Here is a 26,993-nt window from a genome sequence, read left to right as displayed (position 1 = left end):
CCAGTGACTTTTATGAGGTCTGTCATAATTTCAAATTTAATTTTAAGTAGTTTTTCAAATAGAAAAATGTACTTAAACATTTTAATACATTAATTTTTATCAACTGCTATCTTCTTTGAAGTTGCAGATGTTCTTGATTAACATGCTGTTTGGTCACTGCGATGATTGAGAAAGGGGGATGAGCCAGTCTGCAACTGTTTTTCACACAATGAGCTCCAAGAATATTTGTTATTGAGCAAACCCAATTTGAATCGCTATAACCCTCGTACGCGTACTGTGATCCAAGAAAACACCACTCAGGTACTTGGATTCCAAGGGGCTTGCTTTAATCCCAATCGAAAGTTACAAAATCAAAAGTAAAGTTCACTTCTGATCACTGATAAACTGCATATCACTATCCCAGTTATAACAAAATAAGGTCCTGATCTTGTGAACTGTTATGCATGAAAATGGTTGTATTGATTTTGATGGAATTACTCCCATGAGTCACAGTTTGCAGATAGGCCCTTAGGATACTTTTTCAATACATGATATACACAAAGTGCATTTTCTGTCTTTATTTTCCTATTGTGAAATAAAGTATTTTTTAATATGTAATTATGTTACTTTGTGGGGAGAGCTTGTTTGTTTATATTTTTAAAAAATCCTGTAGCTGTTTCTACACTTTACAACTTTGTGGTGAGCTTTGCACTCAGCAATCCTCTGTAGGATCCTCTATAGGATGTAACTATTTTAAAATCTAACTTTTGTTGCACTTCAGTAGACAATGTGTGCAGTCATGGGAAGGATAATTCATTGCACAAGACACCACATATCACATAGCATTGTTGCCCAATCTAGCTAAGGTACTCTATTGGCACCCATCACTGTAGGATCTGAATGCCTGTGACGTTCACCTCTGGTGTTATCTGGACCGGTGATCTGCTAGGTCACTCCAATTCTTGACCCTGGGAGCCAGCCTTACCCTGCTCTGCTGTGAGAACCCCCAGTCCTGGGCTGTTCATGCACAGCCTCTGGCATGTAAGGTGTTCCCAGCTACTCACAAGCGAATGACACTGGCCAATATCTCTGGTCCCAGACACGACCCTAGGAACCTCCGTCTTGCAGTGTCCAGTTATGCCCGCTGGACACTACAAGCTTATATGAGTTCGTCAATTTAACAAAGAAATTGATATGTACCAGGCTTGTTATCCCAAGAGGAGCCTCTGACACACTTCAAACACACAGCTTCAGGTAGAATAAACAAACAAATTTATTAACTATAAAGATTGATTTTAAGTGATTATAAGTCAAAGCATAACAAGTCAGATTTGGTCCAATGAAGTAAAAGCAAAACGCATTCTAAGCTGATCTTAACACTTTCAGTGCCCTTACAAACTTAGATGCTTCTCACCACAGGCTGGCTGGTTGCTCTTCAGTCGCTTGGTGTGTGTCTGTAAATGTAGGTGCAAGAGAGCGAGCATGGCAAATGTCTCTCCCTTTTATCATGTCCTTTCTTCCCTCTTGGCTTTGAGCCCCTTCCTCCCCCCCCCTTCAGAGTCAGGTGAGCATTACCTCATCGCAGTTCCAAACTGACCAAAGGAAGGGGGGTGACTCCCTAACAGTCTAACAAATTCTGTTGTTCCTGTGAGGCTGAGCTGGGTTTGCCCCATACCTGCCGTGATGAGGTGTGAACTGCCTCTCTGCTCTTGGAGAGATTTTGCCTGGGCTTATTTTAAGCCAGAGGTCTCAAACTCAGATGACCCCGAGGGCCGCATGAGGACTAGTTCATTGGCCCGAGGGCAGCATCACTGACACTCCCCACTTGCTGCCCCTGGCCCCGCCCCCACTCCACCCCTTCCATGAGGCCCTGCCTCTGCCCCGCCCCCATTCCAGCCCCTTCCCCTAAGTCCTCACCCCAACTCTGCCCCCTCCCTGCCCCCAGGAGGTGCAGGAGGGGTGTGGTGGGGGCTCAGGGCAGGGAGTTGAGGTGCAGGAGGTGTGCAGGGTACGGCAAGGAATTGGGATGTGGGGTGCAGGAGGGATGAGGGGTGCAGCGGGGGCTCAGGGCAGGGAGTGCAGGAGGTGTGCAGGGTGCAGCAGGGGGCTCAGGGCAGGGAGTTGGGGTGCGGGCAGGGCCGGCACAAGCGCAGCAAGCAGGTGCTTGGGGCGGCCAATGGAGAGGGGCGGTACGTCCGGCTCTTCAGCAGCAATTTGGCGGTGGGTCCCTCACTCCCTCTTGGAGCAAAGGTCCAGCCACCAAATTGCCGCCGAAGACTGAAGCAGCGATGGTAGAGACGAAGTGTCGCAGATCGTGATTGCGGCTCCCCCCCCCACCCCCCGCTCTTTTTGCTGGTTGGGGCGGCAAAAACCCTGGAGCCGGCCCTGGGTGCCGGAGGGGTGAGGGGTGCAGCAGGGGATTGGGGTGCAGTGTGTGGCAGGGTGCTCCAGGCAGGGGGTTGGGGTGCAGGAGGGGCGAGGGGTGCAGGGTGTGGCAGGGGGCTCAGGGCAGGGAGTTAGGGTGCAGGAGAGGTGTGGGATGCGGCAGGGGGTTGGGGTGCAGAAGGGGTGCGGGGTACGGGCTCAGGCCCAGCGCCGCTTACCTAGAGCGGATCCGGGGTGGCAGCCTGCCTCCATGCCTGCCTGCCCTGTCCCCGGCCCCGCTCTGCTCTGCTCCAGGAAGCAGCCGGAGTCCCTGGGGGCGGGAGGGGAAACAGCACCATGTGCTGCTCTTGCTGCTCCTCCAGGTACCTCCCCCAAAGCTTCCATTGGCCGCGGTTCCCAGTTCCCGGCCAACGGGAGCTGCAAGAGCACGGAGCCCTCTATTCGCCTCCCACACCCCTGCCCGGGGCTGCAGGGACATACAGTAGTTCAGCCGCTTCGGGGAGCGGCGCGGGGCTTGCGGCGACACGGGGTAGGCGGGGGGGGGGGGACGGTGAGCTTGGCGGGCCGCATGAAAGAACCCCACGGGCCGTGTGTTTGAGACCCCTGTTTTAAGCCATGAGGATACATTTTCAGCCTCATAACTACATGCATGAAATTATAACCTATAACATTACTGTAACAATAATGCTCAGTGCATCATGAGCCTTCTGAAGACACCCGACATGACAAACTTTGCATTGGATACCACACAATCATTTTACAAGGATGCACATGGGGGTGCTGGGTGTTCCCCCAAGGTACAGAGCGTCACAATGCCTCACAATCATTAATGTATTTATCCTTACAACACCCTGTGAGGTAGAGAAGAAGTATTCATCCCATTTTGCAGACAAGGAATTGAGTCAGAGAGCGGTAAGTGACTTGCCCAGGTCACACAGGAAGTCTGTGGCAGAGCAAGTACTCAAGGTCAGGTCTCACAGGTCCTAGGCTAGCACCTTAACCACTGGACCATCACTTGTCTTAATGTTCTGTCTGGCTCATCAGAGCTCAGGGAAATACAACTATTGTAGAAATTTGAACCCAATACTCTTTTTAATATGGAGATTGCAAATGTAAGGGTGTTTTAATATGGTGAAGCTCTTGTGCACTTCATAGAATGAGATATTATAATTGTTTCGCACGTAACATTCCAAGAAAAGGGGAAAATGCCTCCAAAGTGGTGCACATAATGAACTAAAAAACAAAATAAAAAAAACTCCAAAGCCCCCACCACATTATGAATAGAGTAAGGTTGTATTCTAGAATTGGTGATGAGACCCTTTCTTCCAATTCCCTCTTCAAAACTCACTTATTCAAGGAGGATTAAAGTAGCTTATTATTAATCTTTAAAAAGTGTAACCGTCAGGATGGATGAATATATTCTCTCCAATGATTGCTTGTTTGGAATATATTTGCCCTGATCTTCCCTCCCTTTTCATCCCTTCACTTATTTCCTCCTCCTGTAGTTATTGTATTAGGAAGACTTTAAACTTGTGGGGCAGAGATGCTGCCCTCCCCTCCCCTGGCTTCATGCACTTTTGTAATACTATACAAGTAATATTTCAGAATTATTAATCTCCCTAAATAGCCTTTCAGTATGCTTTCTCTTTCAAATTCCTTTATTCGCATAACAGAAATTCTCTCATCTTATATTCTAATATTCTTGTATCTGGCAGACTTTCAAAAGTAGCTAAGATTTCAGCGTCGGGTTCTCAAACTGGTATGCAAACTGCAATTGGTATGCGCATTATGGGTATAGTATTAGAATAACAATCCATTTTAATAACACTGATTAAAATTATGAAGGTGTTATGACCAATACTTTGGAGTTTTAGATGTGCTATACCAAGTCTAGTCTGAGAATCAGTTCAGTAGAAGAAATGGTAAGGAATGTCACAGTTTGAGACTAAAGTTATAACAAGCTTTTTCAGAATAGCAATATATTGTAATTTTATCTTTCTACAGAATACTAAAACCTCAGAAATAGTGAAGCAACTGGTTGCTGAAAAAAATGCAGGAGAACTACAAAAATGTTTTAGTTCACGGATGGAGTTTGGGACAGCAGGACTCAGAGCAGCCATGGGGGCAGGAATTTCTCACATGAATGACTTGACTATTATCCAGACAACTCAGGTACCAGGTTCACTTTGTTTTTCTATTATTACTTAACTGCAGGCTTTTCTTCTGCATTCAGTAGAAATGAATATTTTTAATGAAAAAGTAACCAGATGAAATATGGAAATAAAATTGAGCTTAACCACTGTCAAAAACCTCAAGGGTGGTTTTCAGTGGGAGCAGAGTTAGGCCAATGTTGACCACTTCAGAAAACCCACTAACATCTATTGAAATTCTAGTTCTTCTTCAAGTGATTGCTCATGTCCATTCCAATTAGGTGTGCTTGTGCGGCAGCCGGAAGGCTTTTCCCCTAGCAGTACCCATTGGGTCGGTCTGGGCGCTCCCTGAGGTCGTGCCTTCATGGCGCTGAATATAGGGCCCTACTGACCTGTCGCCACTTCAGTTCCTTCTTACCATCTGTGATGGTTAGCTGGAACACTCGTTAGCTCTTGCTTTGCAAGTGCAACTTCTCTAGTAGTTTGAACTTTTGTCCTGTAAATAGTTAGATTAGTGTTAGATAAGTTTCAGTTAGCAGGTAATCCCCTGTGACCGGAGTCCCAGGGGAGCCAACTTAGGTCACTCAATTAGGGTGAACTGCAAAGAATGGGCAGACAATCCCCAAAGCTGGTGGATATTCCAATATTTAGATTTACCAAGCCAGCACAAAACAGCTTCTATAATACCTCACTCGTTACCCAGAAGCCAACAACATCGTTCCCTTAAAGTAGCCCAGCCTCAGGCCTCCACCCAGATGCCCAAGTCAAATATGATGAGGATTACTGAAAAACTTATTCATCGTATAAAAAAGTTCTACCGATCCCAAAGAATCAGACACATTACCCCCCAGGTTAATGAATACTTCAGATATTACCCAAATACACGCTTACAGCCAATTCTTATTAACTAAACTAAAATTTATTAAAAAAGAGAAGAGAGTGTGTTGGTTAAAAGATCAGTATACATACAGACATGAGTATAATTCTTGAGGTTCAGATTCATAGCAGAGATGGTGAGCTTTGTAGTTGCAAAGAGTTCTTTCAGAATTGGTCCATAGGTTATAGTCCAAATTATATTCAGGGTGGTCCAGTCAGAGCTGGGATCTCAATCTTGTGGCTTAAGCTTCCCCTGCATTGAAGCATCAAGCAGATCTGAGATGATAGGATCAGGACCCAAGGGTCTTTTATATACAGTTTTCTAGTAGCCACTTGACCATACAGTTCTGGGTGAACAATAGGCTTCTAATGTAACCTTCTGTTTCCTAAACCTCACCGGTAATTAACTACATGGATTAACATAAACTACTTAATGGATACATTATCTTATCACAAACTTTAAAGAGACACACAGACAATGACATTATTGCAGCCGAGATTCATCTAAATGTTAATGACAGGTTTCAGAGTAGCAGCCGTGTTAGTCTGTATCCGCAAAAAGAACAGGAGTACTTGTGGCACCTTAGAGACTAACAAATTTATTAGAGCATAAGCTTTCGTGGGCTACATTAATTAAAAACTACATCATAATGTGTATGCAGAAGAGGGTCATATTAAGGTTACGCAGGCAAGCTCAATACTGGCATTTCCTAACTTCTGAGTGCTTGACTTTGCAACCTTAGCACTACTGTAGTTTATGGTGTGTGATTTCCCAGGCTTTAAAAAAAGCCAACTGAAAAATTATTGTGCCCCCCCCTCTGCCCATGGCAGCTGGGAGCTGCAGGGTGACCATAGTTCCCAGAGAGAAAACGGGAAACCCCAGCCACTCGCCTGAGGCGTCCCCCTCTCACCATGCATCCGAAGAAGTGGGTTGTAGCCCACGAAAGCTTATGCTCTAATAAATTTGTTAGTCTCTAAGGTGCCACAAGTACTCCTGTTCTTTTTGCTAAATGTTAGTATTCCCTTTCGATCTCTGAATCAATAGCTATAGTGACAGACAGGAACTGTCTGTTTACATGGCTAGCATTAAACAGGATATGAGTACACGCATACAATTAGCATTACCTCTAATTTCTAACAATATAGGTTTGCATTTCAAAGTTCTACCCTATCTACCATAGAATGGCCTTAATTACCATTCACACACTTTTTTCTAACGTGTCCTTAATTGTTGACCCAGAGTCAATCAACCTGCAAGCTGCTTAACCCTTTCTGGCAATGTGTCACACTTTATATAAAATTTGTTGCAATTATATAACAGTTGTAGCAACAATAGTTTGCATGATCATATTTTAATTAGATAACGTCACACCCTCTCCCTTTATTGCCCCCGCATGCCTCGATCCCTGGGGTTTAAACCCAGTGCAGCGTGTGGCGAGTCTATGCCAAGAAGTGACCCCCATGCTTCCTGCTTGAAGTGTTTGGGGGACAGTCACCAGAAAGAATGCTGCAAGATCTGCAGGGGATTTTATCCGAGGACTCAGAAGGAGATGGATCAGCACCTCAAGATCCTTCTGATGGAGGCTGCTCTACGTCCTCGCTCAGACCCTGGCTCGGCGGAGCCAATAGAGCACCTCAGCGCTGGTGTGCAGTGTGCCAGCACCGATGAGGCATGAGTCAGCACTGAGGAAGGACTTTGCCAGAGACCCTTGGCACCAGCAGGGTTCCCCACATAGGTGTCCCACATAGGGTAGTGGGTGGCACCATTCTCAGTCCCCAGTGCCCCATAAGAGGAGGAGACCAGAAAGGGGCCGCTCCCCCACGCCCAGACCAGCGCAAAAGGAGCCCACCACCCGCATTGGGCCATGTAACTGCTAAATTCTAGTAATTTTCAGTTAATCTAATATATACTGTAGAGCAATCTCTTTATCATGGAAGTGCAACTTACAAATGTAGATTTTTTTTTTTTTTTTTGGATTACATAACTTCACTCAAAAACAATGTAAAACTTTAGAGCCTACAAGCCAAGCACTAAGACAAACAAGTTTGTTTACATTTACGGGAGATAATGGTGCCCGATTCTTTACAATGTCAGCTGAAAGTGAGAACAGGCATTTGCATGTCACTTTTGTAGCTGGCGTTGCAAGTGCCAGATGTGCTAAAGATTCATGTGCCTCTTCATGCTTCGGCCAACATTCCAGAGGACATACTGATGATGCTCGTTTTAAAAAAAAAAAAAAAAAAAAAAATGCATTAATTAAATTTGTGACTGACCACCTTGGGGGAGAATTGTATGTCTCCTGCTCTGTTTTACCCGCATTCTGCCATACATTTCATGTTATAGCAGTCTCGGATGATGACCCAGCACATGTTGTTAGTTTTAAGAACGCTTTCACTGTAGATTTGACAAAACGCAAAGAAGGTATTAATGTGAGATTTCTAAAGATAACTACAGCACTCAACCCAATGTTTAAGAATCTGAAGTGCCCTCCAAAATCTCAGAGGGACAAGGTGTGGAGCATGCATTTAGAAGTGTTAAAAGAGCAACACTCAGATGCAGAAACTACAGGACCCGAACCACCAAAAAAGAAAATCAACCTGCTGGTGGCATCTTATTCAGATGATGAAAGCGAACATGCATTGGTCCGCACTCCTTTGAATCGTTTCGAGCAGAACCCGTCATCAGCATGATTGCATGTCCTCTGGAATGGTGGTTGAAGATGAAGGGACATATGAATCTTTAGCGCATCTGGCCTGTAAATATTTTGCAATGCCAGCCACAACAGTGCCATGCCAATGCCTGTTCTCACTTTCAGGTAACATTTTAAACAAGAAGCAAACAGCATTATCTCCTGCAAATGTAAACAAACTTGTTTGTCTGAGTGATTGGCTGAAAAAGAAGTAGCACTGAGTGGACTGTAGGCTCTCGGGTTTTAAATTGAAACTAAATTGAAATTGTTATATTTTTGAGTGCAATTATTTTTTTTGTACATAATTCTACAAATGTAAGTTCAACTTTCATGATAGAGATTGCACTACAGCATTTGTATTAGGTGAGTTGGAATACTATTTCTTTTGTTTCTTTTTTACAGTGCAAATATTTGTAATCAAAAATAAATATAAAGTGAGCACTATACACTTTGTATTCTGTGTTGTAATTGAAATCAATATATTTGAAACTGTAGAAAACATCCAAAAATATTTAAATAAGTTATTTTATTAACAGCACGGTTAATTTTGATTTTTTTTTTTTTTAATCACTTGACAACCCTAATTTATGTACAAAATTGTTAGCTTAGTTAAAGGAGCTCCATTGCTTTTCCTGCTGTCTCAAGCATTAAAAATCTAGGAAATCACAAATTAAGCCAATTTAGTAAATCTGAGTAAGCCTCAATTTGCATAAAAGTTCTAATACCACATACATTCTAGAGTAGATTTGCTGTACATGGAGATGCTGAATAAAAGTAGGGGTCTATCCCGTGTCACTGATTTACTTTGTCCTAAACAGGCTTCATTTTGGTGTTTTTTGAGATTAAAAATAGAATGTATTGACTAGTAGTGATTACTTTTTCAGGCCAGAAGCATGGGAAAAGAGCATCTGTATTAATCATTTTTGAAGTTCTGTAATCCAAAATTATCATTTTTATCTAGTCTACCTGGATTAAATTTTTCATTTGGAATTATTCACATTATAAAACCCATCAGTGGTAGTTTTTTGTTTGAAGACTCTCCATTTTCTTGATTTTCAATCAATATTTCTTGCTCCCGGAAAATTGTACCCTAAACCAATTTAGAGTACTTTACTTGCTTTTTTTTTTTTTTTTTTTTTTTTTTTTTTTTTTTTTTTTTTTTTTTTCTTTTTTGGTTTTTTTTTTTTTTTTTTTTTTTTTTTTTTTTTTTTTTTTTAAAGATTTTAAAATTTATTGCAGCCACATTTAAAAATACTAAGATTGAGTTCTGAGTTTTTTGTCTTTAGGGATTTTGCAGGTACCTTGAAAAGAACTTCAGTGACCTAAAGAAAAGAGGGGTAGTTATTGGTTTTGATGCTCGCGCCCATCCTTCAAGTGGAAGTAGCAGCAAGAGGTACTCTTAGTAATCTGTAGAAATGATTTTCTTTGCATGTTATATGGAGTGTATTCTAGTTTGGTCACTGCTTCAATAGCATTTTCTTTGGAGCAGTTAGATGTGTGTGCAGTTTGAATGTAAAAATGTGTACACTGTACATCTGAAGATAAGAAATATAGCTTTGCTCTTCTTTGGCATTTTGGTATGAAATACAGGTAAAATCCAGTCTGTACTGCAAATTTGGACCATGTTTGTAACCAAAATAAGGGACAAATGAATTACACCAGAATCAAATCTATATGCTCCTTGTGAGTTTTATTTAACTGTCTAGTGAGAGAATCTCATGAATGTATTTCCAAATAAAGTTTTATTGTCATTTAGGTTTGCAAGGCTTGCTGCAACAACTTTCATCAGTCAGGGAATTCCAGTGTACCTCTTCTCCAATATAACACCAACACCTTTTGTGGTATGGTTGTCTATAATTTCTTTTTCATTCAACATAATGGGGTACTGTCAAGTACAAAAAACTATTATAATCTTTTTTTAGAAAAAACAAACTGATTTATCAGCTCATTAGTTTGCTACTCTCAGGCTTATTTAAGATCCTAGCTGCTTCAGGTACAGTAAGCCATAGAGGAACTGATTAGGATATGCAGTCGATATTTTACCCTGAACTTCTCAGCTTCTTCTGAAGCAGCCAGTGCTCTGCCTGTTTCTGATTTCGTTTAACCATACTGTTAAATGGAGCTGCTGCCCAGATAGCAGCTCTTCTGAAGGATGGGGATGTGAGGGCCACCAGAGTTTCTGAAGGATATGTATGTCCCTTCACACCTGCCTGATGGGGTACATGTTACTTATTGAATTTTGGAAGATTAGCCGCTACACTTCTGCTTATGAGCAATGGCTGATGTCTTCCAAAAGATGCATATATATTTATAGATAGGTGAGCTTGAGTGCCAAGAATCTGGACAGTATTTCCAGCAAATAACATTATTTAAACTAGATCAGCTACTAACTAGTTGTTAACTGCCAATGGTATTGGGTATTTCAGGACCTCCTGTACTGCTTAATGTGTTTGCAATATCATATTCCAGTAACTTCTATCTAGTGTTAAACTGGCGCTACAGAAGCACACCTCTCTGGTAGCAAAAATATTAAACATTTCATAGATTGGAACAATAAAGTCCTATATCTCCCATCATCCTTGGGTTACTATGTTCTACAAATATATTATTCTAATTTCAAGATAGAAGAAAAAAATATTGGTTTTCCTATACAATACTCTTCAGTGAGGCCATGCTTCAATGAGTTGTCTTTCAGGAAATTATTTTAAGCCATATGATGGCAATGACTGTTCTTTAATGAGGATATGCTCTTGTAATGGTCATGCTTAGGTCTTTAGTGTGTCTTGTGCTCATACTTTTTCTACATGTTTGCTCATGTAACAGCTTTCATTTCCTCCTTTAACGTAATACTGTGTGAATTTTTCACTATTGCCTGTTCTTGACTGTTGGTTTGCTCCTTTTGGCCATGCTGGGCTGCCATGCAACTAACAAGATCTGGTCCCTAACCCGGTGCACAAAATGCCTACTAACTTTGTGGACCAGTCCAGTAACACAGTGGACTGGCTACTGCTCTCAGGAGACTAGCATTATTTTTAAAATGTTCTCTGAGTTAGGAACACTTCTTGATGGTGACAGTTGTTCACTGTGCTGTCCCAAATTGGAGGAATCTACTGTACTCTGAATTCTGGTTGACCTAAATATTGATACTCTATAGCTCTAATTTTAAATAAACTTCAATTGAAACATGCTGTGAAGGGAATTAGTTATACTTACATTTCACAGCAGTAAAATGAACTGGGCTAATATTTTTCATATACATTATTTCTTTGTTTTCATTAGTTTGGTATATTCAGTCCAGATTTAGTCTTTGGAAAATCAAATATTCTTTGTTTGACCTTACACTTTTATTGGACATGTGTGGTACTGAATATGCCTGCAGTTAACCAGTCAGGCCACTAGATGGCATGGCTCACAATCAATAAAGAGAATACTGATATTTTCTAGACTTGAAATCATGATTGTATGGTTGCATCGATGGCTTGATTCCCAGAATTTGACAGGATGGAGACTCCAGGATAACTCTCTTTATACTATTGTTTTACAGCCCTACACAATAACTCATCTGAAACTTTCTGCTGGAATTATGATTACTGCTTCCCATAACCCAAAACAAGATAATGGTTACAAGGTATTCCTATATAACTTAAATCTTCCACTGTGTTCAGACATGACTATTTAATAATAGTGTTTATAATAGCACTCTGTATGTTCAAAAAGCTATCCAGTCCTTAATCTTCATAGTAGCCCTAGGAAGGAGGGAGGTAAGTAGTATCATCCCCATTTTACAGATGAGACAGTGGCTGGCCCAGGGCTATACTGCAAGTTAGGGGCAGAGGCAAGATTAGAACTCAGATCTTTGTCATTCATCCTGTGTTCATTCCTCCAGAATGTGTTGCTTCGCTGTTCTAAAATGTTTATATATAATGTTTTTAATTTTCAATAATCTTGCTGCTTTTTCAAATATGTTCAGACCTTTGAAAGTTGTAAGAATTTTATAGTAACATGACTTAAATTAATGATTTGTTGCATGCATGGAAGTAGTTCGAAGACCAAGAGAAGCAGGTGTTGTTGGGGACTAAAAGTTTTTGACTGCCTTTGCAGTTAAAAATTGTCTTTTTTAGTACCCCCCAAAAAAAAAAATCTTCCCTCCTTCCCTCCCCCCCCCTTGTCTCATGCATAGTGGTTATATATAAAATTAGTGGAAACTATGTAGGTTGATACAATATACTATGGACAAGTAACAGGTATTAACTACCTGCCTAGCAAATGGTCTGAAATTTGGTTTTATCTCTAAATGAGATGAGCCTGATGGTGGTCTACTTGGTTTCCATGGGGGATTTAAATATAGGGTACGACATCCTCAGAAAAACAAAGCTTAGGGAAATCTATATCCAAAGTATGTTACACTGTATTTATTTACTGGAATTAGCCATGAGTTGTTCCAGGATTTAGCCAACTAAAATCAGTAAAGGTATTCATGTTTAAAATAACCCGTGTGTCCTGTGTACCATTTAGGTTTATTGGGAAAATGGTGCACAGATAACCTCACCTCATGACAAAGGAATCTCTCAAGCTATCGAAGAGAACCAAGAGCCATGGCCTCAGGCTTGGGATGACAGTCTGGTTGACAGCAGCTTGTTACTTCATGATCCTTATGTCACTATCAATAAGGACTACTTTAAAGACATACAAAAGCACTGCTTTCACAGGTGAGCTGGTGATGATTGTCATTCTCTTGGTGACAAACCTATATTTTTAACTTGATTTTAAACAAGAAAGATTAAAACTAAAACGGGGGGTGGGGAGGGGGAGGAGCTGGGTACCAAAACTTTAACTTCTGTCAGTTACATTAACTTCACCCTTAGGCTAGCAACTGCTAAACTCAGTATACTAGAAAGCCAGGAATGTATGAAAAATGATGCTGCAATATTACAAACTTAGAAGAATAAGTGGTTTTAGTTCTTAGTTGTATGTGCCTCTAAGTAAAGTATTTAAAAATTATAACAAGTATACGGTGAGTGAAAGCTAAATAACATAGCAATAGATAGCACTGTGGTTCAGTTTAGCTTCTGCTCCTATGTAGAAGTCCGTTTAAATGCCATTACTCAACTTGGGGTACTGAATGTTATCAGCCAATCATGCATGTTATTCCCCTCCTCTGGTGCTCTATAAGGTTCTGTAGAGCTTATCTTATCTGATGTCTTGGTACAGTCATATGTAGGGCTAGAGATAGGGGTAAAAAAAGGTACCTTTTAATACAAACTAACTGTCTTTGGTTTCATAGTTTAACATTGTTGCAGAGTATTGAGTCATGGTTGTTTCTGAACCCTGTTAAGTGGCACACAGTGGCCATATTAATTTATCATCATTAATTTACTTCATTTCAGGAATATAAACAAGGAAACAAAGCTGAACTTCATCCACACTTCTGTGCATGGTGTAGGCCATGAATTTGTGCAGTCAGCCTTTAAGGCATTTGACTTTAAACCTCCATTGGCTGTTCCTGAACAGAAGGAACCTGATCCAGAATTTCCAACAGTAAAGTACCCAAATCCTGAAGAGGGTAAAGGTGTACTGGTAAATATCTTTTTTTTTTTTTTAAATATTTGCAATCTATATTAAAAAGTGTTCTTTCCACCAGCCAGAAATTGTCACTGTAAACCTAGGTATGAAATTTTTATAAGATAGTTTTTCATTTTGAGTTTCTATTCTGTTCGATTTCTTGAAAAGCTAACAAGGGTCTTTTCATAGTTCCTGTTTAGCTTTTAATGAACTGGTTAATAACAAGATAAACTACTAGAAGATTTTTTTTTTCTTTAGCTCTCCAGTGGAATATACAGTATCAGCATGGAGACTAAAATGGCCCTTAAAAAAACAAACTGAGAATGTTCCTCCATCTTTAAAAGATGTCCAATTACAATAAATTTTTTAACAACCTGAATCCAACAGCTGTTAACAGTTAAACTATAGAATAAGATGATACCAAATGAGCTGAGGGGTGAAAACATTATCTAAGGCCTTATCTGCAAACATTCATGGGAGTAACTTGACTTGTGTGAGTAGTCCATTAACTTCAGTGCAGTCTCATTGACTTCAATGGGCTTTGAATCAGCCCCCAAATGTAGAAATAGGTGTAATTAATTTACTCTTCACACTCCCTATCTTATTTTGATGTACTGCTGCTACCCATTGAGATCTCTACAATACTGAGGGTACCCTTGAATGAATTAAGGAGGGTGTTTCTGCTATAAACATAGCTTTGTGGTTTTGTGGGTTCAAGTGAAAATAAAATGGGAGTGTTAGACCTATAAGAAAGTGAAACTATTATTTGGAAGTATTGATCCTTCTCTGGTGTTGCACTTTACCATTGTTTTCTAGACGTTATCTTTTGCTTTGGCTGAAAAAGAAGGGGCTGGAATTATTTTAGCAAATGACCCAGATGCTGATCGACTTCTTGTTGCAGAGAAACAAGAAAGGTACAGTAATAAAAATATGCTGTAGTTCAACCACAGCTATTTGACTTGAAGCCTGAATTAATTCTAGGAAGTCCTGTGGCCTGTATTATGCAGGAGGTCAGACTAGATGATCACAATGGTTCCTTCTGGCCTTATCTTTCGTAGATTCATAGATATTATTGGGAAAACCTGAGATCTTTAAAAGTGTGGGGTGGCGGGGCGGGGGGAATTGATCATACCTATATTGCAATAGCACCCAGAGGCTGCAATGATGATTTAGAGTCCATTGTGCTAGGTAATGTACAAAAAGAAGACAAATATGAAGAGACAGCTTTTACCCCAAATAGCTTAGTCTACTTTATAGTTTATCAAGGTTTTTAAATAGAAACCTTCCGTAGTACACTGCAAAACATGCTTTCTCACTCATTTCATTTAGTAAGTAGTAACTAACATCTTTAATTGCATGTCACTCTTTCATTGACCTCCAGAATCAGGGGGACAGCATAGTTCATTCAGATGTCAACCCCCTTCTATCTTTTCCCCAGTTCAAGAATAGGGGTAGTGATTGACTACATATGGTAAGATATTTATCAGACACCTTGAGCCTGATTTTTCAAAGATGCTGTGTATCTGCATCTCCCTTTGACTTCTGTGAGATTTGTAGGTGCTCAGCAACTTCCAATGATCTGGCTACTAGTTCTCAATTCCATTGTACAACATGCATAGCTGGACATTTGTATCTGTTTAGATTCTGTTGCTGGGGCCACAGAAAGTGGGGACCTGCCACATTTGTCAGATGTGCCTGTAGCCTATGTGACTTGTAATTCTGGCTCACCATCCAGTAGTCCCCTTGAGTGACCAGCATCATATAGACAGCTTCTGAAAAGCTGTACCAGATGATAGAGATTCAGTTGGAGTGCACTGCTGAATACTACCACCCAGAAATTTAATGTTTCTCATTTCACCTAATCTGGTAGAGCAGAAGTTAATCTATACAGCTGTAAACTAGGGCTGTCAAGCGATTAAAAAAATTAAACACGATTAATCGCGCTGTTAAAACAATAATAGAATACCATTTATTTATATTTTTTGATGTTTTCAACATTTTCAAGTATACTGATTTCAATAACACCGAATACGAAGTGTACAGTGCTCACTTTACATTTATTTTTGATAAAATATTTGCACTGTAAAAAAACCAAAAGAATTAGTATTTTTCATTTCACCTAATACAAGTACTGTAGTGAAATCTCTAGCATGACAGTTGAACTTACATATGTAGAATTATGTACAAAAAAATGCATTTAAAACATAAGAACATAAGAATGGTCATACTGGGTCAGATCAAAGGTCCATCCAGCCCAGTATCTTGTCTGCCAACAGTGGCCAATGCCAGGTGCCCCAGAGGGAGTGAACCTAACAGGTAATGATCAAGTGATCTCTCTCCTGCCATCCATCTCCACTCTCTGACAAACAGAGGCTAGGGACACCATTCCTTACCCATCCTGGCTAATAGCCTTTAGAGTCTACAAGTTCATTCAGTCCTACTTCTTGTTCAGCCATTCACTCAGACAAACAAGTTTGTTTACATTTGCAGAGATAATGCTGCCCGCTTCTTGTTAACAATGTCACCTGAAAGTGAGAACAGGCATTCGTATGGCACTGTTGTAGTCAGTGTTGCAAGGTATTTATGTGCCAGATGCGCTAAAGATTCATATGTCCCTTCATCTTCAACCACCATTCCAGAGGACATGCGCCCATGCTGATGACGGGTTCTGCTCGATAACGATCCAAAGCAGTGCGGACTGATGCATGTACATTTTCAGATGCCACCAGCTGAATCAGATGCCACCAGCAGAAGGTTGATTTTCTTTTTTGGTGGTTTGGGTTCTGTAGTTTCTGAATTGGAGTGTTGCTCTTTTAAGATTTCTGAAAGCATGCTCCACACCTCGTCCCTCTCAGATTTTGGAAGGCACTTCAGATTCTTAAACATTGGGTTGAGTGCTGTCGCTATCTTTAGAAATCTCACATTGGTATCTTCTTTGTGTTTTGTGAAAGTGTTCTTAAAACGAACAACATGTGCTGGGTCATCCGAGACTGCTATAACATGAAATATATGGTAGAATGCGGGTAAAACAGAGCAGCAGACATACAATTCTCCCCCAAGGAGGTCAGTCACAAATTTAATTAACGCATTTTTTTAATGAGCATCATCAGCATGGAAGCACGTCTTCTGGAGCGGTGGCTGAAGCATGAAGAAGCATATGAATCTTTAGCGCATCTGGCACATAAATATCTTGTGACACCGGCTACAACAGTGCCACGCGAACGCCTGTTCTCTCTTTCACGTGACGTAATTAAGAAGTGGGTTGCATTATCGCCCGTAAATGTAAAACAAACATGGTTTTTCTTAGCGATTGGCTGAACGAGAAGTAGGACTGAGTGGACTTGTAGGCTCTAAAGTTTTACATTTTGTTTTTGAGTGCAGTTATGTGACAAAAAAAATCTACATTTATAAGTTGCACTTTCATGATAGAGATTGCACTACAGTATATGTATGAAGTGAATTGAAAAATACTATTTCTTTTGTTTTTTACAGTGCAAATATTTTTAATCAAAAATAATATAAACTGAGCACTTTATATTTTGTATTCTGTGTTGTACTTGAAATCGATATATTTGAAAATGTAGAAAAAGATCCAAAAATATTTAATAAATTTCAATTGGTATTCTGTTGTTTAACAGTATGATTAAAACTGTGATTATTTTTGTCTCTATTAATTTTTTTGAGTTAATTGTGTGAGTTAACTGCGATTAATCGACAGCCCTACTGTAAACCTGTACTGAAGGTGGACTTCAGGTTTTCATTTCCTTGCAGTACAGAACAAAGTTCTGCTGCTGCTGCCAAGGGCAGGGGCAGTATGGGTGATATTTCACTATGTATGAGCTATCAGAGTGATTTGAAACCCAGGCCCCATCCTTGACACTGGCTAAGCGCTGAGAGAGTGCTATTTAACATGTCTCCTCCTGTGGTTGTTGAAATTAGAGAGGTTTGAGTTTACACCACTCCAATGAACTCAGGCTCTCAAGCTCCCACGGAAGAAGAGGAGGAGAGCACAAGTATTCTTCCTGCGCACCAGAAGAGCTCAGATCCTCTTCATTCCTACAGCAACTCAAGGGCTTTTCCTTGCTCCAGCTGTGTGGATTAGAGAGGCTCTTCTGTATCTGGGAAGAGGAATGGACTTGTCAGCACCCTCTCCCCTGGGTCCGTTAAGGACGTGTAGATGAAGCCTGTCATCCTTTGCTCTAAAATGTTTTATGCTGTGTAGTTGTAGCCATGTCAGTTCCAGGATATTAATGTTTTGCCAGCAGACATACCTAGGTTTGCCTTCTCCCCCCCCCCCCCCTTTTGAACAATGATTATATCATATTGCCTCTATATAAATTCATGGTATGCCCACATCTTGAATACTGCGTGCAGTTGTGGTCACCCCATCTCAAAAAAGATATATTGGAATTGGAAAAAGTTCAGAAAAGGACAACAAAAATTATTAGGAGTATGGAATGGCTGCCGTATGAGGAGAGATTAATAAGACTGGGACTTTTCAGCTTGGAAACCAGACGACTTAGGGGGATATGATAGAGGTCTATAAAATCATGACTGGTGTGGAGAAAGTAAATAAGGAAGTGTTATTTACACCTCCTTATAACACAAGAACGAGGGGCCACCAAATGAAATTAATAGGCAGCAGGTTTAAAATAAACAAAAGGAAGTATTTTTTCACACAATGCACAGTCAGCCTGTGGAACTTCTTGCCAGAGGATATTGTGAAGGCCAAGACTATAACAGGGTTCAAAAAAAAACTAGATAAATTCATGGAGGATAGGTCCATCAATGGCTATTAGCCAGGATGGGCAGGGATGGTGTCCTTAGCCTCTGTTTGCCAGAAGCGGGGAATGGGCAACAGGGGATGGATCACTTGGTGGTTACCTGTACTGTTCATTCCCTCTGGGGCACCTGGCATTGGCCACTGTCCGAAGACAGGATACTGGGCTAGATGGACCTTTGGTCTGACCCAGTATGGTCGTTCTTATATAATGATGCGTGCACTGAAGTTTTAAATCAGAAGTACATTTCAGTCAGGAACAGAATTTCCAAGTCCACTAGCATACCAACAACAATAAAATATAAAAAGCAAATGTGTTAATTAGGAAGAAGGTCAAGCAGCCAGCAAAATGTTGCATGTGTCAAACACACACAAAAGACTTCCTTGGCACTGAGGGAAAAGAAAATGCTTCTGCTGGGGACATTTACCTAGAGCAGAGTGCCAAATGCATCTTTAGGTTTTTTTTTAAATCTGATTTTAATATTCTATATTAGAAACTCTGCTTGTAGTTTAGCACACTTTTATAGCAGTGAGAGCTAGGTCTGAATTAAGCACACAATGTGTGTACTTGCTTTTCTGTGCCTTTCTCTTTCCTGATCTCTTGGCCAGCCATAGTCCTTGCATTTTGAGTCCTGTCCTCTTCCTCCTGCTGAAGATGTTTGTACACTAACTAGTTTGTTAAGAATAGACTTCTACAGTATCTGTACTTCTTCCTTGACAGAAACTCCCGTTAGAGCGCAAGTAATTTGTCATCTGCTATTACACTAAACTGTTGCTGGGCATTACTTTGTGCCTATTGGCATCAATAGATGCAAGAGACTGAGGCTGCTTCTCTTTCACAACAGGTACTGTTTTTGTAGGTCTTCATTTATGTCAGCTTTAGTGATGTCTTTGTTCCCCTTCACAACTGGGTTTTTGAACAATTTTCTCTCTCTCCTTTTCTCTTCTGCTTTTCTCTTCGTTTTCCTTGCTCTTCCAATAATTGAGTCAGCTTTGACCCTTTTGATATTTCTCCCTATGTTTGAGACTTTTCCATTCTTCCTTAATGACCTAGTGTACTTATGTACTTGTCATTAAGTGAAAATTAGTAGCCCAGACTGTCACTGAACCCACTCAAATAGTGGTCATTTAGTACCGAGTTGTTTTACCCTAAGTCATGTTGGTGCTGTAGCTTGTGAATACGAGGTCTTTTTTATCAAGATATGATGTAAATGCTCCAAAACCAAAATACCTTAATTTAAAACTAAAAATGCAACTGTTAAAGCTAAAGAGAATTAAAAACAAGTATCATCAAATGTGAATAGTGAATTGTTGCAGCTTTTGACAGGCACATAAGCCAATGGGAATGACAAGGAGAAGAATGTCTTATTTTAGTTGGATAAAAAAGTAAAGAACATTTTCAAATGGAAATAGACACCCAGTTCCCATTGATTTTTTTCCAGTGGGAGTTGGATGCCTAACTCCTATTTGTCCTTGGAAAATCAAATTCACCTCCACAGCGGTTAGATTACTTCATCTGTTCTGCCAATTTTCTTGTATACAACAACTATTAAATGTTCTCCAGTATTGTCTTTTAAATTGTTTTTATAATGGTTGCATTGTGTTTTGTTTTCAGTGGTGAGTGGAAAGTGTTTTCTGGCAATGAGCTGGGAGCTCTTTTAGGCTGGTGGATCTTCACTTGCTGGAAAAATCAGAATCAAGACCCTACTGCCATCAAAGATGTGTACATGTTATCCAGCACTGTCTCTTCCAAAATCTTGAGAGCAATTGCACTGAAGGAAGGCTTTCACTTTGAGGTAAACCGTTGTGTAAAAGTCTCTATTCATGTTTTTGTTTTTCTGTGCAATTTATCTTACATTTCCCTCCTCCCCCCTTGCAATCTCACTTTAGGAGACATTGACAGGTTTCAAGTGGATGGGAAATCGAGCCAAGCAGCTCACGGACCAGGGGAAAACTGTTTTATTTGCATTTGAAGAAGCTATAGGTAAGAAATGAACAGTACAGATAGCTCTGGTGCACTGTAGAACAGTAAAGATCACTTCTGCTCCAGAAAGTGGCTATGTAAAAATGCCATCGTTTCAACACTCACTCCCCGTGAGTGTTCAGTATCATATCTACCTGGTTGACTAAGTTTTTACTACTTATTGTAGCACTTCAGAGGTGATGCAGATATGGTAGTGAGCTGGTTTGTACATTATCATCAGAATTGTTAACGCAATTCCAATTGCAGAGTATGCATGAGCCATGAAGAAGCCAAGTTAACTTGAAATCTGAGATTCAAGTTTCCATGGGTGACAATTTAAAAAACAAAACAAAAAAAACAACTCTAATTGTTATGAATAATTGACACACAAATATGGCACATTTGGGAAGCTTTTTTTTTTTTTTTTTTAAATATTAGCACTCCAACACCATTGAAATTGTTATTTTTTGAGTTCCTTTGGCACTACCACATGCTGCCATATGGAAAGAATCAAATTTTGGGACCAAACTCTGTGGTTAAGCTTCACCATTGTGAAACTTTGATACACCCACCCTTCCCCCCCCCGTAAAAGTACCTCTTATGAGTGGATCTGCAAGTGGTTGGAAAATGTTTCACTGATATAGATCTACAGTACTAAAGTGTGTAATTTCATCTTTTTGTGCAGAAAAATCACCTGAAATGTTGCTTACAGAAACATTGAAGTTTATCATATAATCATTTTTATGGGTGCTCTTCCTAACACCAGAATGTGATGAAGATACTTTTGTTTACTAAAACTTTCAATTTCTGCAGTGCGTCAGTATTTCTTTGTCAACCTGGTTTTCTCTGTATATGCTAGTTCCTTTTGTTACAGGTTTATTTTCATATGCTTTCTTTTGTTTAGGATATATGTGCAGCCCTGTTGTCCTGGACAAAGATGGCGTCAGTGCTGCTGTTATAACTGCAGAGATGTCTAGTTGGCTAGCAACCAAAATTTTGTCTTTGTCTCAGCAGCTGAAAGCTATCTATGATGAGTGAGTTCAATTTCATTGTCTAGTTATCGGGTGTTCTCCATCTCCAATATGTATGTTCACTTGCTACTGAATAATATGTAATACAATATAGAGGCAAAATACTTTTGCAACAGTAATTATCTTCTTGCTAGTTGCCCTGTCTCATAAAAACAAAACTTAACATATTCAATGCCTGTCTCTCTCTCTTTTTAAGAATATACACAGTTGCCTCAACTGACTGTTCAGTTTGAGTCTTTATTCATGTAACAAGCTATACAACTGTTTCAGTAGCACTTTCAGTACCACATAGATCTTGTAGGCAAGAAAAAACAGATTCTATAAGACAGGGTCCAATTCTGTATGAAACATGAGATCTATTCTCCCATCAAGCACATCTCTTTGGCATTAATGGGCATTACAAATACACCAGGTGCCAAATAGAACCTCCTAAGTTTACAGTGTGGCAGCTGTGTTGGTCCCAGAGAGAGAGACAAGGTGGGTGAGATAATATAGTTTATTGGACCAGCTTCTGTTGGTGAAAGACACAGGCTTTAGAACTACACAAAGCCTCTTCAGGTCTGGGAGTGGTACTCAGTGTCACCGTTAAATACAAGGTGGAACAGATCGGTTAGCATAAGAAATTAACACACATTCTAAGGGGCCATACAAAGTGAAGTGGCATACTAACACCCCTGTAGAAAAAAAAAAAAAAAGGAAGGGTTAGTGGGTTACTTACAGTTTGCTGTAATAAGTCATAAATCCAGTCTTTTTAAGACCATGATTTTTAGTGTTTAGCAAAGTTGTGAATTTAATCTCCCAGACTCATCTTTTGAAGGTTTGAGTATCTTGGGAAATGGTACAGCCTCATCCCCCATGAACCCACCCCAGGGATCTTCTACATGCTTCACAAGATACATAAACAAGGCATAGCTTGTTTCTTTAACCAACAGAAGCTAGTCCAATAAAATATATTATCTCACCCACCTTGTCTCTCTAATATCCTGGGACCAACACAGTCACAACACTGTAAACTTAGGTGGGTCCATTCAGCACCTGGTGTATGTGTAATTCCCATTAATGCCAAAGAGATGTGCTTGATGGGAGACTAGAGCTCATGTTACACACAGGACTGGCCCCTGTCTTTTATATAATGTTATTTCGTGCCTGTAAGACCTGTGTGTTACTGAAAGTTTTGCAGATACATGGTATATGATTACATTAAACAAGGCATAGGCCAACGGTTACTGGTCATCTTGTATGTAAGATCTTCTGCCCTGCTTGCTACCCCTTAACACTGGCCCTGGCTTTTATATGCAGTTGTTATGGCACAGGTGGGGTGTAGAATTTTTATAGCATGTTGAGGGACCTTAGAAAGAAAAAGGTTGAGAACCCTTGACCTAGATGCATTATAAACACAAATGTATCATGGTGTGTTTTGTATCACAATGAGAAGGTATACACAATGTGTTCTCCAATCATTATATTTTCTCTTAACAGGTATGGCTACCACATTACTAAAGCTTCATATTTTATCTGCCATGATCCTAAGACTATTAAAGAGCTATTTGAGAAACTTAGAAATTATGATGGAAAGAACACTTACCCAAAATCATGTGGCAAATTTAAAGTTTCTGGAGTAAGGGATCTAACTACTGGCTACGATAGCAGCCAGCCTGATCAAAAGGCGGTAAGTATCCTTTTATAAAAATAATAATAGATCAGATTTTATAGTCTTATGATTAACAATATACTTAACACTGAGAGAAAAGTGAAAATACCAACTAAAAACTACAGATTCTCGTAGCCATACTTTGTGATCTTGTCTAAGCTGCATAAAATGGCAGAGTCAGCTGAGGAAGCTTGGAGGATTGTGCTATTTACTACAGCTTCAAGTTTTTCTGTTTTTTCCTACTGCTTGGAGGGATTATCTTTCCCCTCAGCATTGATATAAGAAATGTAAAATATCTATTCAGATGTGAAGCTTTGGTTTCTTTAGCCTTCTTTTAGAATCAAGGGTGATTTGTATTTTTTTTTCTTTTGATAGTCACTGAGCACATGCTTTATGTAGCTTTTTCTATATGCTACCAAAATCTTGACAAGATTTCAAGATGTGTTATCTAATAGTGACTCACAAGCCATGACATGGCTTCATTTTTCAAATTCTAGGTTGAGGGCTAGATTGTGACTACCTCTAATATGTCTGTTGAAGTTGGGAGGCCAAAATAAAATAGTTCAGTTGGTGTATTTGGTACTGAATACAAGTTTTTTTTTTTTTTTTTTTCTTTCTTCCCCTTGCATCTAAAACTCATTGTATATATTTAAGTAGTGAACTTTTAAGGAAGCTATTCTATGATGTGTGTGTATGTCTATGTGTATTTCTAGGTCCTTCCTACCAGTAAAAGTAGCCAGATGATAACATTTACTTTTGCTAATGGAGGGGTAGCTACTATGAGGACCAGTGGGACAGAACCAAAAATCAAATACTATGCTGAACTCTGTGCGCCTCCTGGAAACAGGTATTGTGTTGCTTTTAGGATTAAATTCAGGTTTTTTTTTTTTTAAAGGCCTATTTTAATATAATTTTAATAATTACACTTTTTAGCAATAGAACTGTGCAGAATTAAAGCTTGGGACACATTAATGGCCAATTCTTGCTGTCACTGAAGTTCCATTGAACATTGTCTTGACTTCCGTAGGAGCAGGAAGGGGCCCTCAACTTGATACCATTTTAAAACTGTATTAAAATATTCCAAGGTAACTTGAAAGGGCTGCTTCCTTTCTCAAATCTTTTTTTGTTTCAAAGTTAATATTATCAAGACTTCTAATTACTGAAATATCATACTTATTCCTTTGACTCAAGTAGCCTTGAAATCAACTGTCATAAGTCAAATAACATCTTGGTATTTATCCCATTTGTTTGACACCAGGATGAATTTGGCCCACTTTCATAAATGTATAAAATTTGGAGAGTGTTTTTTTTCAAAGAACATACTCTTAATTATGTGGTGGGACTTCTGGATCCCTCATCAGAAGCTCTACGTTATCTTTCCTCTCCTCTTTCAACCAAGGACACATTTATGTAGATGTACAGATGCTAAAAACTGGCACATGTCTGTATGCTTTAGGCTTTCTTGAGATAAATTAAGAGTACATCACAAGTAATGTTCTAAGTGCAGTAATTAGTATAACCTACCATCATCAAAGCAAGCAACTTCAAATCTCAAAGCACCCTCCTTCCCTGTTTTTAAAAGGGAGGAGGGGAAATGTGCCTTATAGTTTTGACCATTAGCATATGTAGTATTTTACTTTTTAGGTTAGTCATTCAGATCTAGTCCAGATTGGTAGTGTCTGAACCATGCTCTGTGTGAAATGAATTGGTGGCTCAGTTGGTCTCCACAAAACAAAAAAACACTTTTTGGAAGTTTTTCAGCAGAAGTCAAGAATTGAATAGAAATGGAGACTGCCATATCAATGTGCTATGTTTTGGCTGAAGCACATTGATGGAGTATTGTGGAGAAGTTTGCATTTCTTCCTTTTTCTGTATCCATAACTTTTTGATTGCTAAGCTATAGTGATAATTGAAGATTTTTGGACACTTAACAACTAACGCAAATAGAAAACAGAAAACAATGTCTATGAATTGCTCATCAAAATTTATCTTTAAATATTTAATGTTGAATATTATGATAATATTTGCCTAAAGGCCCCAATCCCATTGTGATAGACTCTATATAACAATATCTGAAAAAGACAGTCCTTGAGCTTACAATCTAAGATGAGGCGACGGATGGATTCAAAAATATGAATATATGTTTATAGCATATTTTTAAAATACTTTAACTTTTGTTAAATAAGGCTAATGGTATTTATGCTTTATCGTGAATGAAAGAAAATGTGATACAAGGTCTAAATGTTGCTAAACATATGAACTAGGATGAAATGGGAAAGATCTGAAGCTTAAATCAGCTGTTGTCATATATCAAATTATATTTTGAAAAACATGGACAAACATTTAAATTCAGTTCCTTGATACACAAAGATTAGAGCTAAACACTGACAGTCCCACGTGTGGTTCTAAGAAATCAAGCGTGCAATTTTACTAGCATTAATAGAAAATGTGCGGTTAAAACATCACCCATCAGACTGAGGGCTAGTCTAGACTAACAGTTAGTGCTTGGGCAAGCTGGGATATAAATCAGTGCACACTGGGGAACTTTTATCACACAGTAGCAGGGTCCACACGGACTGCTAGTGTACTGTAATTTACATCCCAGCTTGCCATGCACTAACTGTCTTGACAAACCCTCAGAATATAGACCTTTTTTCCTTCTAGCCTTTTTTGCTGCTCTTCTTTGATTTTTTGGTTTTGTTACTTGGTTTTCCTTTTTTTTTTTTTCCTTAGTGACCCTGAGCAATTGAAGAAGGAATTAGATGAGCTGGTCAGTGCTATCGAAGAGTATTTCTTTCAACCTGAAAAAAACAAACTGCAGCCCAAGGCAGAGTAAACAATTAAGATGGTTTCCTTAATTGCACTGTCTTGCAGCATGTTATGGGCAAAACCCTACACTATTTAAAAAGTAGGGATTTTTAAGGACCAAAAAAAAAAAAATTATTAAAATATATGTCCTTACCAATATGTGTTCCACATCCTCTTTGGTCTAATGTCTTCTTTTATCTGGGTAAATCAAGGGATTCCTTATAAAAACTAGCAACCAAATATTGTCTGATACAATGCAAATATGTTTCACTAATCAAGTCTTGTTCTAATAAAATATTGTATTGTACTTGCCTTGCCTTAATTTCTGTAAATGCAGTCTGCTTTTTACATGTATGCAGCCTAATTTGATAGCAATGTAACGACCACGTTTTTGATGATGGGGAACTAGATAGCGCTGCATGAATATGTCTAGTTTTATCTTTGCAAGGCAGGCTAGTTGTGTAACTAAGGGGCACTGGAAATCTGTAGGTAATTTTGGTAAAATCAGGGTAGATGTCCCTAGAAGAGCAGGTTTCCAAAAGTGATTTTTAGCCACAATAGCAGGATTTTACTGGGGTTGATGGTGAATTTGTAGGTGTTGATAAAGTGCTTGACCACCACACTTTATTTAATAATGAACCATGTGGACATGTTTTACTGCTATAAGACAATAATAATATGGTACAGGAGTAAGGTTGTATACGATACTAGTGTGTGGGAAGCCATGTGATGCAGTGATGTTACATTTACCTTACACAGAAGGAGTGCTCCCCAAGTTACACATTTCAGCTGGTATTATTTATACATAATACAAGTGGTATATCTCTTTACATGTCACTAAAATCCAACCCATCAGTTTGTCCCAGCTCCCTAACTTGTTGTTCTGTTGTTTTAGATACTAGCATTCTAGGTACTGGTCCATGAAGATGCCTCCCCTAGCTTAAACTAAGACATACATTCATTCTATCTTGATTTTAACAAGTTTCTTATGTGCTTATACCAAATGTTTACATCAGCAAATGGAAGAAGTTATGGGATTATGGTGTAGGCTAGTTTTAGGCTACATCACTAATACAATATTTGTGCTTAATGTTGTTGGTGTTTAATGTATACTAATA

At 39.4% G+C, this 26,993-nt stretch overlaps 1 protein-coding gene across 1 annotated transcript in view; it reads left to right on the top strand.

Moving 5' to 3' along the window:
* PGM2 (phosphoglucomutase 2) overlaps nt 1-26,785 on the top strand; it is a 34,743-nt gene extending 7,958 nt beyond the window's left edge. The window contains exons 2-14 of the mRNA XM_026647998.2: nt 4,369-4,536; nt 9,367-9,473; nt 9,837-9,921; nt 11,625-11,708; nt 12,596-12,789; nt 13,468-13,657; nt 14,459-14,556; nt 20,038-20,218; nt 20,313-20,406; nt 21,290-21,419; nt 22,896-23,085; nt 23,781-23,914; nt 25,801-26,785. Coding sequence (XP_026503783.1) covers nt 4,369-4,536; nt 9,367-9,473; nt 9,837-9,921; nt 11,625-11,708; nt 12,596-12,789; nt 13,468-13,657; nt 14,459-14,556; nt 20,038-20,218; nt 20,313-20,406; nt 21,290-21,419; nt 22,896-23,085; nt 23,781-23,914; nt 25,801-25,903 — 1,758 coding nt within the window. The 3' untranslated portion in view covers nt 25,904-26,785. The remainder of the gene's footprint in view (nt 1-4,368; nt 4,537-9,366; nt 9,474-9,836; nt 9,922-11,624; nt 11,709-12,595; nt 12,790-13,467; nt 13,658-14,458; nt 14,557-20,037; nt 20,219-20,312; nt 20,407-21,289; nt 21,420-22,895; nt 23,086-23,780; nt 23,915-25,800) is intronic.
* The last annotated feature ends 208 nt before the right edge of the window (nt 26,786-26,993 follow it).

The sequence above is a fragment of the Terrapene carolina genome, unplaced genomic scaffold, assembly GCF_002925995.2.
Source record: "Terrapene carolina triunguis isolate 2854851 unplaced genomic scaffold, T_m_triunguis-2.0 Scaffold66, whole genome shotgun sequence".
NCBI classification, from domain to species: Eukaryota; Metazoa; Chordata; order Testudines; family Emydidae; genus Terrapene; species Terrapene triunguis.
Note: the sequence above shows the minus strand (reverse complement) of the source record. Positions and strands in the feature narration are given on the sequence as shown.